The sequence below is a fragment of the Bos indicus genome, chromosome 25 (assembly GCF_029378745.1).
Source record: "Bos indicus isolate NIAB-ARS_2022 breed Sahiwal x Tharparkar chromosome 25, NIAB-ARS_B.indTharparkar_mat_pri_1.0, whole genome shotgun sequence".
Classification (NCBI taxonomy): domain Eukaryota; kingdom Metazoa; phylum Chordata; class Mammalia; order Artiodactyla; family Bovidae; genus Bos; species Bos indicus.
Window position 1 is genome coordinate 34,694,703 of NC_091784.1, and position 14,925 is coordinate 34,709,627.

Sequence of the window (14,925 nt, forward strand, 5' to 3'; positions counted from 1 at the left end):
TGATTCCAGTATATGTTCAAGGTTAAGAATCACTGTAATAGAGTCTGTGAGCTGCAAATAACCTACATCTGGGGTTCAAGTTAATTTAAATCGTTGGTTCTTACACTTCAGTGGGCATCAGAATCACCTAACAAGTTGTTAAAATACAGATTTCTGAGCCTTGACTTGTGATCCAGTGGCAAAGACTCCACAGTCCCAATGCAGGGGGTTTGGTTCTGGGTTTGATTCCTGGTCGGGGAACTAGATCCCACATGCCACAGCAAAAAAGATCCCATATATGGTGACTAAGATCCAGCACAGCTAAATAAAAAACAAAAATAAGTATTAAAAAATAAACAGCTTGCTGGGCCCCCACCTCTGGAGTGTCTGAGTTAGCAGATGGGGGGTGAAGTCTAAGAATCTGCATTTTCTAATGATGCTGGTCCAGGGCCCACACATTGAGAACCACTACTTAAATGATGAGGACTGCTACTTACTACGATGAGGAAGTGTATCGTTTTACCTGACAGAGAGGCCAGGGGTAGGGAGGGAGGCACCAAGCAAGGCCAGGTGGATCTTCAATTGCAAAATGAAGTTGGGCTTCCATTGCTTCTCTGGCTCTTGCTCGCCTCTGATGAGACCAGGTTTCTAGCAGATGTTCAAGGTGCCCTGTGACTGACTCCGCTACCCCTCCAGCCGTACCTTTGCTCATGCCTTACTTTCCCTCCTAGAATTCTGTTTTATCCTGTTTCACCTGTTCTAAATGCCCACCCTTAAAGGTACAGCTGAATTTCACTGCCCTTCTGAACCCATCTCCCCCTCCCTGATCTGCCCAGTTTTCCCCCGTTCCGCTTTGTGTCACCAGTTGTCCTTCTGAGGGTTGGTTTTGGATTCCAGTTGGGCTGTAGGACACTTGGGGGTAAAAACAAGGCCGTTACCACAGCCCCATGGCAAGGTCAGATGGATAAGGATCTCGGAGTGTAGCAGACCCTAGTTGGACTCTGGGTTTGATTCCTGGCTTCCTTGTTGATGTGGGGTAAGTTACTTGACCAGAGCCTAGGGTTTTTTGGGGGGTCTGGTTAAAATTATTTCATAGCATCATCTGTCTTAAAGGATCAACTGAGTTCATGATGTCAAAGAATCCTGTACTCTCAGCTAAACCAGAGCCCTATTCCTGCTTCTCCTTGTCCCCCACACCGATATATTAGTGTCATAGACCTGCATGTGTCCCCAGGTTCACTCTTCATCTTTGTCACCTCTGGAAAAATCACTTAGTGAGCATCTCTTAGAGCATCAGTCCCCTAATCTGTGGGATGGGAATGTGAGAAGATTCAAAGAAATGCAAGCTCCCGGATCAACAAATGTCATCGGCAAAATGCTTGGTGAATGAAATTCTTAAAAGAACCGAGTTGTCTCTAGGTGGTGGAGAAAGTGGTTCAGGACTGGGCCTTCGGTTCTAAACAGCAAATTAAGGAGGAAAGGCCCCAGAATGCTCTGGACGACCCCCTTCTGGCCCTCCCCACCCCACTGCCCATAGCTGAGTCAATGCCAGTCTCCCCTTCTCCCCTCACCAAGGACAAAAGGGAAGGAAATGAGGCCACTTCATTTGCTCTCTGAGTGGATCTGTTTCCTCACCCGAGGTTGTGGGTGAGTCTGTCTGTCCTCTAGTCTCTGCAGCAGCCTCTGTGCTCGGAGGGTCCTTCTAGAGCCTGAGGGCCCACACTGCCAGGAGAGGCTCCCTGGTGGCCAGGGAAACGTTTGAATCTGGCAGCCCTGACTCTGGTACTTCCACTTGTTTTGGGTTGCGGGGCTGGGAGGCCCATGGAGCACGTTTGTTTCTGGGAACATTCCCTCTACAGCTAAGTGGGTCTGGCCTATCATTAGTCTTTCAGAATATCTTTTTGTGTGTGTGTGTGACTAAATTCTGCCAACTTCCTGGTTTTTGATATTGCACTATAGTTATGTTGCCATTGGGGGAAACTGGGGGAAGAGTCCATGGACTTTCCTGTTTTTTTTTTTTTTCCCAACTCCTTTTGAATCTATACTTCAAAATTGAAAGTGTGTTGTTAAAAATATTTCCAGGGACTTCCCTGGTGGTCCAGTGGCTAAGATTCCACACTCCTAATGAAGGGGGCCTGGGTTCGATCCCTGGTCAGGGAATTAGATCCCACATGGTGCAATTAAAGATCCCCCACGCTGCAAATAAGACATGGAACAGCCAAATTAAAATCTTTTCAGCTTCCTTCCTTCCTGAAGGAAGGTGGACTCGGCCACCCCCGAGTCCAGGCTCTTATCACCTCCGTCTTGGACTCTTGCAACCACCTCTTGGCTTTCCTTCTATCTTTGTTTGGTCTTGGCACACACTAGTCCACCCATAGAATCTCCAAGATACCAATTTTGATCTATTTCACCCTGAAATGACTAGCAGAGGCTACCGTTTACTGGGATGAACTAGCACTCAAGGCCCTCAAACACCTTTCCAATCTTGTTGTTTAATTGCCGAGTTGTGTCCGACTCTTTTGCGACCCCACAGACTGTAGCCCACCAGACTCCTCTGTCCATGGGATTTCCCAGGCAAGAATACTGAAGTGGATTGCCATTTCCTTCTCCAGGGGATCTTACCGACCCAGGGATCAAACCTGCATCTCCTGCATTGGTAGGCAGATTCTTTACCACTGAGCCACCTGGGAAGCTTCCAATTTCACCTGCTACTTTTTTTTTTTCTTGCCTGCACCGCCTGGTTTGCCAGATCTTAGTTACCAGACCAGGGATCCAACCCATGACCCCTGCGATGGAAATGTGAAGTCTTAACCACTGGCCTGCCAGGGAATTCCCTTACCGGCGTTTTATTTTACTCATACCCTGCCTCCGCACAGCATCCTCCTGCTCACGTCTTTGCTGAGGCTGTGCCACCCACTAATTCCAGAACTACCCTTTCCCTTCTTCATTAACAGTAAATATTCATCTGAATTTCCCAATGCTAAGACTTTCCCACCTGTTGAACGGGAGTAAAATTTGGACCCTTGCCTCCTTGAAAGGATCCAGTGTGATGACGGCTGGAATAATGCCTTTACTAACGATTATCAGTAAAGTAGTCAAGGGAAGGCCTGAGCCTGGACTACATGCACTACATTACTCGCCCCGAAACGCTTCCGCGACCACACAGCCTCAACGGCCAGGCCCCGCCCTTCCGGGGGCCCAATGATCATGGCCCCGCCCCTGGAGACGCACCAACGACCAGGCCACGCCCCTCGGGACGCGCCAGCGGCCGGGCCCCGCCCCGCGTGCGTGCGCGGCCCCGCGGAGACGTGCAGGCGTCCGCCAGGCCAGAGGCTGAGGTGGCAGTGGTCCTGCGGACATGGAGCTCCCGCAGATGCCGGAGCTGATGGGGCTGTCGCTGTTGCTCGGGCTGCTGGCCCTCGTGGCGACGGCTGCGGTAGCGCGGGGGTGGCTGCGCGCGGAGGAGGAGACGAGCGGCCGGTCCGCCGGTGAGTGTGGCGGGGACGGGTAGGGGCGACCCGCGAGACCTCGCTCCCCGGCCTTCTCGGGGGTCCGACGCACCGTTCGGGCTTGTGGGGGTGTCAGTGACCTGCCCTCCCCGCCTCAGTTTCTCCTCTTATGACATAAGTTTCCCTTCCCGAGAGTAGGGGCCGCCTTGCCCGGCCCATCGCGCCCCTTTGGGACGATCTATTAGAACCTGGGTCCCGCGCGGCAGTGCTCTCTCTGCGTGGCCGAGACCAAGCCGCCTTCCCTCGGAGCACAGCTGAGAGGCCGCTCGGAAACTCTTCCGCGCGCTCCTTGTTCGTTATTTTATGAAAACGAGGAGGAAGGGACAGAGACATCCATTTGTGAACGCTCTGGTCTACCGACATACAGCATTTATTGAATACCTACTACCTCCTGTAGGCTTTGGGGTCTTTTCCTTTGGGGAGTCCATTGTCGGGTAAAAGAACATCCGAAAATGTAAGTGAAAAATACAGTGTCGTGGGTTTCATAGAAAGATCAGTATCAGAATACTAGTACTAGCTCTGTAGTAGTACTCCCACGGGTGGGAGTGGTCAGCCCCGCTTTTGTCGGTGGTGGGCGGGGGTCAAGTAAAGAACCCTGAAGAAGGGGTCTTCAAGGATCCATGTGTAAGGATTTGCCAGGACGACCAAGAGAAGGAGAATACTCCTGGCAATAGCAACGTGCAGGAAGCCAAGGAGTCCTGAAACAGTGTTTGGTTTGACTGTAATGTGAGAGGAGAGAAGTGGGCTTGTTAGACAAGGCTGGAGAGGCAAGCAGAGGGCAGATCTGCCTTTGTAACTGTGGCCTCCGGAGTTTTCTTCCTGTAGGAATTGAGGAGCATCTGTAGTGATCTGACACATGCCCACTTTGCACCTGTCCTGATTCTCAATTAAATTAGCTATTTTATACAAAAATGACTGGCACCCTTTTCAGCACAGGGGACGTGCTCAGCACATGGTGACTACCTCTCATTGCCCGGTTCTCTCTGGGATTCCCTCTGAGCCTTTTTTCGTGCTTGTTCTGGGTACTGTGCTTGTCATTTTGTATATATCATCTCACCCAGTTCTCAACTTTTCTTTTAGAAAAGCCAAGGCCCAGAGCAATTAAGTAACTTAACCTGAGACCAGCGCCAGCAGCTTCTGTAGTGCACATTATCCCTCACTTACAGAGGTCTGGTTAAGAATCTGCTCCCCACTGGCCTTTCTGTGAACCCACTGAGCTGCGCCTGCCCAGAGAGGGTGCCTTCTCTAATGTGCAGTGGGGTGCTGTATGATTATGTTACATATGCTAATAGCAAGCAGCCTCCCCAGGATCACTCAGTGATAGAGACATAGTCCATACCCAGCTCTGATTCCAAAGCTTCTGGTTTTTTCCCCTGTATTCCTCTCTCTTCTCGAGGACAGGGTCATCTCCACTCAATGCCTGGCCAGTCATCGGTGGTCACTGAGTGATGACTGAGCGAGTAAATGGATGGTTGACCTGGCCCTTCCTTATAGGCCAAAAGGCAAACGGATGTCCACCTGACAAGTCCTTGAAATCCAAGAAGCAGAAACTGCAACAGCGGATTCGCAAGGAGAAGCCTCAGCAACACAACTTCACCCACCGCCTTCTGGCTGCAGCACTGAAGGTACACGGGTACCCAGCACAGCATGTATATATGAAGACTCATGGCCCCGCAGACTTCTCCTTTGTAGGATTCTGTGCATGTTACAGACTCCCCTGCCTCTGACCCAGATCAGGGGAGACGCCCTGTCCCATCTCCTGACGTCCCATCAGGAGTTTGCTGTTGATCTAAGCAACAGGGTCCCTGAGTCATGGTTGCACGGGTTTCCGCATTTGCCCAGGGGGTTCCTGTTCATACCTGCTGCTGCCCTTGCCCTAGAGCCACAGTGGGAACATAACTTGCATGGACTTCAGCAGCAATGGCAAGTACCTGGCTACCTGTGCAGACGACCGTACCGTCCGCATCTGGAGCACAAAGGACTTCCTGCAGCGGGAGCACCGCAGCATGAGAGCCAACGTGGAACTGGACCATGCCATCCTGGTGCGCTTCAGCCCTGACTGCAGGTGGGACAGGATGGAGCCCCAGGTGTGCCTGCAGAAGCCCTGACCCAGGCCTAGGTCTTTCCCACACCTGGTTTGGGATACTGAGGGGGGGACCCAGGGTCTTCCTTGTGGTGGCAGAAGGGAACATCCAGACAGCTTGAACACTGTCTGAGGCTCCCTGGAGGGTTATGCAGCTACCTAACAAGGAAGTAGCAATGGCAACCCACTCCAGTACTCTTGCCTGGGAAATCCCATGGACGGAGGAGCCTGGTAGGCTACAGTCCATGGGGTCACGAAGAGTCGGACACGACTGATGTCACGGTTAGCAGCAGCAGCAGCAACAAGGAAGTAGAGTAGGGAAAATCTGTTCCTATTTGGGAAGTACCAAAGCCTGACTGATTTCCAGATTAGTCTTGGAAGCTCTCATGGTTTTCTAAACCCTAGAGAGAAGCTAAAGGAGCCAGAACTATGAGAGTCCTAACCTTCTAAGGAGTTTTAAGAGATTCTGAATTAAGGGTTATGAGGCTGGACTATAGGTCCTGAAGGGAGATCTTGATTCTCCTTAAAGCCTGCCTAGCGTAGGGCCTCACACACACAGGTCTCTGTGTCTGAAGGAGTGAGAGACTTGTCTGCTCCCTGTTTCTAGAGCATTCATCGTCTGGCTCGCTAATGGAGACACCCTCCGTGTCTTCAAGATGATGAAACGAGACGATGGAGGCTATACTTTCACGGCCACCCCGGAGGACTTTCCTAAAAAGCACAAGGCACCCATTGTCAACATTGGCATCGCTGACACAGGTGAGAGGCATTCAGAGGATGGAGCTTGGCCCAGGCAAGAGGGAATGGACTGTTATATTCACTGAATAAGTGAATGCAGCCTGAGAGGTATGCTCAGTTCTGGTGTGACAAAAGGGACCTTGTTTGGGCTCCCCTGGAGTTCCTGGGAGCCACAGCAAGTCCCTAGGAGAGGCAGGTAATCGCCAGTCTTCAGTCATATCCTTATCTGTGGCGACCCTTGGTGCGGGAGGGGAGCATGATATGAAGGGCAGCAGAGGCCTTCGTAAGTCAGTTGATCAGGTCATTGACCTCAGCTCGTGTTACGCCCCCTCACCTCCAGGGAAGTTCATCATGACTGCTTCCAGTGACACGACCATCCTCATTTGGAATCTGAAAGGCCAGGTGCTGTCCACCATCAACACCAACCACATGAACAATACATATGCTGCTATATCCCCTTGTAGCAGGTAAGGAAGAGGGCACTCTGGCTTTGGATGTGGGCTGAGATTGGAGCTGGGGGCTAGGGTGGAGAGAGTAGAGAGCCAGCTTCAAGTAGCAGAAGGAGCAGGCATGTGGAATCAGGATATCTAGATTCAAGGCCTTAGTTTCTACTTATTTAAAGCATATAAAAGGTTGGGGCAGGGGTACTGTGTATCTTATAGCTGTGAGGATGAACTGAGGTCATGTATAAAAGCACTTTTAAAAGACAGTGTTATTAGATACACGATTATGAACTCTCTCAGGAGTTTAGTGGATCTGCAGAAAAAGCTGCCCTTAAAATTAAGTTTTAAAGCAGCCTGGGTTGTCTGGCAGGTTTGTAGCCTCGTGTGGCTTCACCCCAGATGTAAAAGTTTGGGAAGTCTGCTTTGGGAAGAAAGGGGACTTCCAGGAGGTTGTGCGAGCCTTTGAACTGAAGGGCCACTCTGCAGCCGTGCACTTCTTTGCTTTCTCCAATGACTCCCGGAGGTGAGTGAATCCTCTCTGAGTTCTTACCAGTTTCTTACCAAGACTCCCAGCCCCTCTTGGCAACCAGGAGCCTCCGGCCATTCTGTGCAGCAGCTGTGCAGTGGGGGGATTTCTGGCCCTCAGCAGAAAGTAGACATAGCAGTGGAGTTGGCTTCCCAGCTAGCGTCCCAAGTGGCGTCCCAGCGCCCTCCCCTCCAGGGTGTGTGAGGCTAGAGCCCTGACTTTCCATGCTGCAGGATGGCCTCTGTCTCCAAGGACGGCACGTGGAAACTGTGGGACACAGACGTGGAGTACAAGAAGCAGCAGGATCCCTACTTGCTGAGGACAGGCCGCTTTGAAGAAGCGAGCACCGTGCCGTGCCGCCTGGCGCTCTCCCCTGATGCCCAGGTCTTGGCCTTGGCCAGCGGCAGCAGTATTCATCTCTACAACACCCGGCGGGGTGAGAAGGAGGAGAGCTTCGAGCAGGTCCACGGGGAGTGTATCAGTGACTTGTCCTTTGACATCACTGGCCGGCTTCTGGCATCCTGTGGGGACCGAGCAGTGCGGCTCTTCCACAACACGCCTGGCTACCGGGCAGTGGTGGAGGAAATGCAGGCCCTCCTGAAGCGAGCCTCCAACGAAAGCACCCGCCAGAGGCTTCAGCAGCAGCTGACGCAGGCCCAGGAGGCCCTGAAGAACCTGGGGGCCTTGAAGAAATAACTGTGGAAGGAGGAACAGTAGGAAGGATCTGACCTGCTCTCGTCTTCACTGCTGCCGTTTGCCTGGTTCTCCCCCAGTGGAAGCCTTTTGAAAGGAGTGTCCTGATTTTCCTAATGGCAGCTTCTCTCTCCTTTTCCCCACTGAAACTATTCTGGCCTACTCAGATCTCTCTCTCTTCTTACTGGTGATGATTCCTGGCCCACTTAACAACCTCCCAGGCTAATGACCAAGGTGCTTTTCTTTTTCCTGGGCCCAAGGGGTGGAGTCTCTCTTCACTAGGCACGGAGGAGAGTGGTAATTAGAAGAGAGGGAGCACATGGTCTTTGACCTTGGGACAACACACCTTGCTATCCAAAGGAGGCAAAACCCAGGGAAGACCTGAGTGCTAAACAGCAGTCTTGCAGGGGTGGGAGACTGAGATTCCTTCCTATTCCAGAACTGGGGAGTGGCTCAGGGAAAGGCTGATCTTAACCCAGGCAAAGCGCCTAACTTCATCCAGAATTACGGGATTTCATTCTGTGCCTCAGTTTTCTTACTTGTCAAATGGAGAATAATTATCTTTTGACCTTCCTAGATTTGAAAGAAAAATGGAAAAGAGTCATAATCTGTTATCTGTTGTCGAATATCATTTATTAACTACTGAGTAAAACTGGGACTCAAACAGGGCAGTTTGAATCTCTTGGGAAAGCTAAGCTTCTGGGATTTGATTGATGGTACATTGCATATCTGCTTCTGCTTTAAGTTGGGTGGAGGAATCACAGAATCCCAAGGTAGGGCTCTTCTCTTCCGGGAGGTTATATCCTGTTTGAGGAGAACCTCTTTTCAGGTCATCCAACATTTGCTGGCCTATTCTGTGCCCAGTGCAGCACGGACACTGGAGATAAATATGAATAAGACATGATTTCTGCCATCGAAGATGGCTGGTGGACGAAAGGTCCACAAGTCTGTGAAGTGATTTTTGTTAGTTTATTCACAGCTGGAGAAGGCTGTGGTAAAAGTCAAGGCAAGAGAGAGGACTGAATCAGGACAGAGGCAATGGCGTTGAAGGGATAGATTGAATAGATTGGGTATTTAGAAGTTCACATTTTTGGACTTTGAGGACTGCTTGGATGGGAGAGGTAAGGGAAATGAGGAATCTAGGCAGACTTGAGCCTCAGCAAAATTTATCCAAAATAAATTCTTCCCTCTCCCTAAAACTTGGACCTCCCCTAATCACCCCCAACTCATATAAACATGTGAACAAATCACAGCATTGGAGTTTTCCTCAGTTACTCCCTTTTCTACGCCCCCTCTGCCCTACTACACGATTACCATCCACTCCACCAGAAAATTCTTTGGGTTACATGGCAGTAAATGCTGAATCTGTTACTCCTCTCCATCTCTTCTGATACCATCCTGGTCCTAGCCACTGTTACCTACAGGGCCACTATAATGTAGCTTCCTCATTGGCCTTCCTGCTTCCTGGCTTGCCTCGTTAAGTCACTCTTGTACATAGCAGAGTGATCTCTGAAAAATGTAAAGCAGATCACATCATTCCCAAGTTAGAAACCCTCCCAAGACTCCTCCTCACACTCGGAATGAAATCCAAGATTCTCACTGTGGCATACAAGGCCCTGTGAAATCTGGGTTCTTCCTCCTGTGATCTTGTTACCACTCTCCCAGCCGTGCCACTCCTCCAACCAAGCCAAGTTATTTCCAGCTTCAAAGGGGACTTGTGCCTCTGTTCTTCCCTCTGCTTAGAAGCATTTTTTCCCTTCTCTTGGCAGACTTGCCATGCTTGTCATAATTCAGTTCTCAGTTTCAGTTACACTTTAGAGACCCTCCCTGACCACTCAATCTGAAGTAGCCCTTTCCACCAGTCATATCACATTAGCTCATTATATTTTAGTTTGCATTACTTAATGCTATCTGAAATTATTTTGTTTGGATATTTGTTGGCTTCAGGGGTGTCAGGTGGGTAATAGAAGTAGGTGAGTTGGGCCACAGTTGTCTGGGTGAAAGACAGTAGGAAAAGGTGGGAACTGAAGTCATCTCTAGAGGACCTTTGTCCTGGGTCAGGGGCAGGTGTGGCTGTGACTTAATATTCTGGAATCCAGTAGAAGTTGCCCATTTCAGAGAAGCCAGAAGTTGGCAATTTATTATAAAAAGAAAAATGTTAAGCACTGTAGGAACCAAACAAAACACTAATGGCAGGATGCAGCCCAGCAGTCTCTCATTGGCAGCTTTTGGGTTGCTCATTAAGCCACTGGAATGTGACAGGAATCCTTGTCAGATTTGCTCCATGTCCCACACACACTGCCTGGAATAGAGTAAGCGCTCAATAAGTGTTGAATTCGAACCAGGCAGCTAACAGAAATGTCAGTACCCTCTCTGCACTGTGGTTTGACGTTCCTAAGAATAGACTTCTGACTGATAATACTGTGCACCTGGGTCCTGGTGAAGCTTCGCTTTCTGGTTGTCAGAAGAATGAGACTAAGACACTTTGCATTCCTGCTTGGCTCTGGCTTTGCTCTGATTGCATATCCAGGAGGGGCAGTGATCGCAGGATGTTGAGTTACTGAAGTCAGAAGTCTTTGGTTCCAGTTTCAGCCGGGGCACTTGTTGAACAGACACATCACTTCACCTCTCTGAGTTTGTTTCCTCATCTGTAAAATGGAAATAAATCTGGCCCTTCATGCCTTGCCAGGGCTATGAATTTCTAATAAAATGAATGAAAACACTATAGAAGAGTCATTACAGAGATGTCCCGGGGACAGAAAACAGCTCCTCTCAGTAAAGATGAGGCTGCTTCCCTGTCAGCATGGCGAAAGTTACCTGGATATTCATGTAGCCCAGAGGCCACTATGTTTTTTTGATAAAAAATCCTTGTGTGTGAAGGCAGTGTTAATACTTTAATATTACTATTTCAATTTATGTGGGTTTGAAAGTTTTCAGAATAAAAATTTGGGGAAATTAAAAAAAATGGTATACAGATTATTTTTATCAGTCATTAAAAATAAAAATACTTAAAGCGCAAAAGTGCACATCTGAAGGTCTGTTGATAGTCTTCATCAATTTCAATTAAGGTAATAAGACTTGTCTTTAAAAGATGTTTTATAATTGGAGATTACAGCAGGTAAGTAGGAAACACACACTGTTGTGTTGAGTTATCAGTGATGGTATGCTATAGACCCAGCAGTGCCCCCAATTGGCCATGTGTCTAGAAACTTAGTGATTTGGGATTCATGTTCTCTACAAAATTCCAGAAATGGGAGTCTTCCAGGTGAGCATGACTTGGTTTCAGCACACAGCTCTTGAGACTGAGACCCACTGATGACACAGGTTGGCACTGCAGAATTAGCCGTAGACACTGAAAGCATGATTCATAAACACAAACCTGGGGACGCCTTGTGAGACTGTGACTGTGTGAAGCTTGCTTTCTTCAAGCTTCCAATTCTGATCCCAGAGTTCAGGGCAGTAGGAAAATGAGTGTGCTCTCCAGCTGCTCTCTGTTCAGCAGACACAGTCTGAGTGTGTTTGCATTTTCTTGTTCACGTTAATAGTGGCCCACATTGAGTGCTGAGCCTTCAATCCCTACCATCTCACTATTGTTTCTGCCTCAGGAAACAACCCTATCTTAATGTTTATCTGGTGAACCACCACCTCCCCGAATCTTTACAATTTTTAGAGGATAGGCCTTGACCCTCCATGAAAGGTGAATGTTAGTCGCTCAGTCATGTCCAACTCTTTGCGACCCCATGGACTGCAGCACGCCAGGCTCCTCTCCATGAAATTCTCCAGGTAAGAATGGTAGGCATATAACCAATCAGCAAACTCCTGGACTTTGCTGGAGTTTAGAAAAAAGTGAAAATATGTTTAGTTTTCTGCTAGAATTGCTTAGTAAGTAGAATGTAAAGTTGTTAACTGTGTAGTCCTGCCCAAGAATGAAGCCAACAGGAAAGCAGCCAAAGAGACTGCAGGCTGAGGATGCTTGTTTCAGCTGCTGGATCCAGACACACCTGAGGTTGCCACCACTGGACACCAAGTTACTAAGAGCCCAGAAAGTCCTGTGTATGATTGTCAATTTGAATTGGGATACTCTTGCAACGGAGAGAACCTTGACATCAGCATTATTAGGGAGTCTAATTGCCCAACACACATAACCAATAAAAGGCTTGCCCAGATCTTTGCGTTTAGGCCTATCTAGGAACTCACACAGAGAAGGCGATGGTACCCCACTCCAGTACTGTTGCCTGGAAAATCCCATGGACGGAGGAGCCTGGTAGGCTGCAGTCCATGGGGTCTCGAAGAGTCGGACGCGACTGAGCAACTTCACTTTCGCTTTTCACTTTCATGCATTGGAGAAGGAAATGGCAACCCACTCCAGTGTTCTTGCCTGGAGGATCCCAGGGACGGGGGAGCCTGGTGGGCTGCCGTCTATGGGGTCGCACAGAGTCGGACACGACTGAAGCGCTTTAGCAGGAACTCACAATAAATACATTCACACAATAAAATACATTCCTTTAACCAATGTGTGTACAGCCAGAGACAAGAATACAGATGGAGAGCCACATGCTGTCCAAGTGTTACTACCTGTTATAAAGTAAGGTGAGCTCCAGTATGTGCTGCCCTCCTACCTTGATGCAGCATCCTGAAAGGCCACGCTCAAATTTAGAACTCTCAGACTCAGGTCTGTGCTGCGGTGTGTTGGCAGAGGTGGCCGTCCCATGATCAAGGCTGCTCTCCTTTTCCCACCGGGTTCTTTTCCACATTTCGAGGGACACCCCAGCCCACACCTCATATGCCATCATATCCCTGCGAGACAAACACCCGCCCCTTGGCCAACAACCACTCAGGCCTCAGGTTGTGCGCCGTGGCAGTGCCACCTCTGTGAGGATGGACCCAGGGGAAAGGCTCGTACAAGCCCTTGAATCAGGCTTGCATCTGTTTGGACAAGGAGTCCAGGGTCTGGTGGATGGGATGGCAGCCGTTTGCACCAGGTGGTCACATCTCCCTGGTCTTGCAACTGTGCCTCGTGGGAAGGGGCATGGCAGGGCAGGGCCAGGATGGGTCCCTCTGGAGGAGTCGTCTTGCCCACATCTGACACTGTTAATCATTCTGTTGACCACACTTCATCTTTTCCCTGCAGTTTCAAGTTCACTAAGCTAAACTCTTCTTAACACATCAGAAATGAAAAACAGTATTTTATTGTGAGTTCCTGAACATTCAGCCAGGTATGTATCAGAATTTTTCTTTCTTTTTTTAATGGCCACTCCACATGGCATGAGGGATCTTAGTTCCCCAACCAGTGATCGGACCCACATCCCCTGCATTGGAAACTCAGTCTTAACCACTGGACTGCCAGGGAAGTCCTAAGGGGAGACTTTTTTAAAGAGAAGTATGTCAACAGAGGGCATTTGTGCAGGCTTCGGGGAATAGTTGGCAGTTGCTCATTTTGACCACTCTCTTATACAGAGCTTCGATGGGACGTAGGTGGGGAATGTAGGGCTAGGTGGACAAATGTGAGCGGGAATCAGGAGACTCGCTGGGTCTTCACAGCGGGGAAGGCCCGAGGAAGGTGGTGACTGACAGGATGGGCTGGAGGAGAGAGGGGCGCAGGAGGCCAATGCTGCTGGGAGGAGCAGTGGGCTGTGGAGCAGAGAAGCTATAGACAAGAAACCTCAGAGGGGGAGCTGGTCAGGACTTGGACAGGGTGAGAGAGAACTTCCTGGGGCTGTGTGCCTAGACCAGGGGGCCCTAAGAAGAGAACCAGAGAATTCTAGAGAGCTGGCCTCTGTCACAACACTTAGCATGCTCTGCCTTGAGTTTTCTTTTCCTGTTGCTTTCCTTATCCTCACCTAAAAGGCAGGGAGTGTGTTTTTCTCATCCTTGCGTCACCCACAGTGTCCACCGCTGTAGGGCATGTAGCAGATACTCAAGATAGCTCTTTGGTTCGGTTTTTTTAATCAATGGCTTTGAGAAACGTGCCACCTTTGATCCCACTATTAGCAGACCCATCCTTCCCTCCACATACTAGTTCAGCTCTTTCATTCCTCAGATGGGCAGACACTATTCCTGGGCTCCTCATCAGCAAGATGATATGTGCTTATTGAGCCATGATATTGGTGGATGACAGAGGGGGAACAGTCATAGACACTATGTCAAGTTCGGGGTTAGTGAGACAGTTCTCTGGGTACACAGAAGGAAGTTTCTCTAGAGGTGAAAGAAGTGGCCACTACCAAGCACTGCAAACTGTCAGCTGCTTCCTTTCTGTTTCTTGAAGTGGTTGCTTCAGGGCCCTCTCTGCATACTGAAAGCATGAATGCCTGGGATGACAGGGGAAGACAGGGAGCTGCAATGAAGACTGAATATTCACCCAAACATCTATTGAGCATCTACAGCGTCTGTGGACACAGTGAGGACTTAGAGCAATTGCATCTACCGTATTCTCAAAATTAAACTTCAAGGTCATTTTTTTCCCAGATGCCTCTGGACACTCTTCATCTAGATCAGGGTTGTCATAGCACCTTGTACAGTACTTCCCTTTAACCTAGCATTTATAAAATGGCATTTGAAATGCTTGTTTTCTGGTCTGCATGGTCTGCTCAACTGGAAGCTCTTTGAAAGCAAAACCCAATTTTGTCCTCAGCACTTTGCATGCCAACTTGCACAGTGCAGGCATCATTTAATCAACGATTGCTGAATCAAATGAGACATTGATGTAGAGTGTCAAGTATGGACAAAGTGGCACCTCAGGATCTCAGGGGGAAGTCTTGTTGGAATTCTAACTGAATGTTGGAAGAGTAAGTGGTCATCAAGAAGAGATAAGAGAATTCCAGGTGAGAACAGAGGTGCGCAAACGTTGGAAGGCATACTGAAGGTGTGAAATTCTCTATAGTTGGAGCACATTGGTGTATCTGGGGAGCGAGGGCCCCAAACAGGATAGCAGTACAGGATAGTGTAGAACCTCGG

General features: G+C 49.2%; 1 protein-coding gene across 4 annotated transcripts; it reads left to right on the forward strand.

Moving 5' to 3' along the window:
* Window positions 1-3,274: 3,274 nt before the first annotated feature.
* TBL2 (transducin beta like 2) lies at window positions 3,275-9,223 on the forward strand. 4 transcript variants are annotated; one of them, XM_019988139.2, is made up of 7 exons: window positions 3,275-3,467; window positions 4,983-5,113; window positions 5,369-5,553; window positions 6,179-6,330; window positions 6,650-6,776; window positions 7,123-7,275; window positions 7,512-9,223. In XM_019988139.2, exons 1-7 carry the CDS (start codon window positions 3,338-3,340, stop codon window positions 7,972-7,974), a joined length of 1,341 nt encoding a protein of 446 aa, XP_019843698.2. In that variant the 5' UTR covers window positions 3,275-3,337; the 3' UTR covers window positions 7,975-9,223. The 4 variants fall into 4 exon arrangements, with proteins under 4 accessions (XP_019843698.2, XP_070636150.1, XP_070636149.1 ...); XM_070780049.1 differs by lacking the exon at window positions 3,275-3,467 and adding an exon at window positions 3,574-3,942 and having other exon boundaries at window positions 5,331-5,553; XM_070780048.1 differs by lacking the exon at window positions 3,275-3,467 and adding an exon at window positions 3,574-3,942.
* The last annotated feature ends 5,702 nt before the right edge of the window (window positions 9,224-14,925 follow it).

Bases quoted from the DNA above. Each gene is read 5' to 3' on its own strand.
- TBL2 (XM_019988139.2), top strand. From the start codon at position 3,338: ATGGAGCTCCCGCAGATGCCGGAGCTGATGGGGCTGTCGCTGTTGCTC. The intron at 5,554-6,178 runs GTGGGACAGGAT...CCCTGTTTCTAG, and splicing joins CGCTTCAGCCCTGACTGCAG to AGCATTCATCGTCTGGCTCG. The intron at 6,777-7,122 runs GTAAGGAAGAGG...GTTGTCTGGCAG, and splicing joins GCTATATCCCCTTGTAGCAG to GTTTGTAGCCTCGTGTGGCT.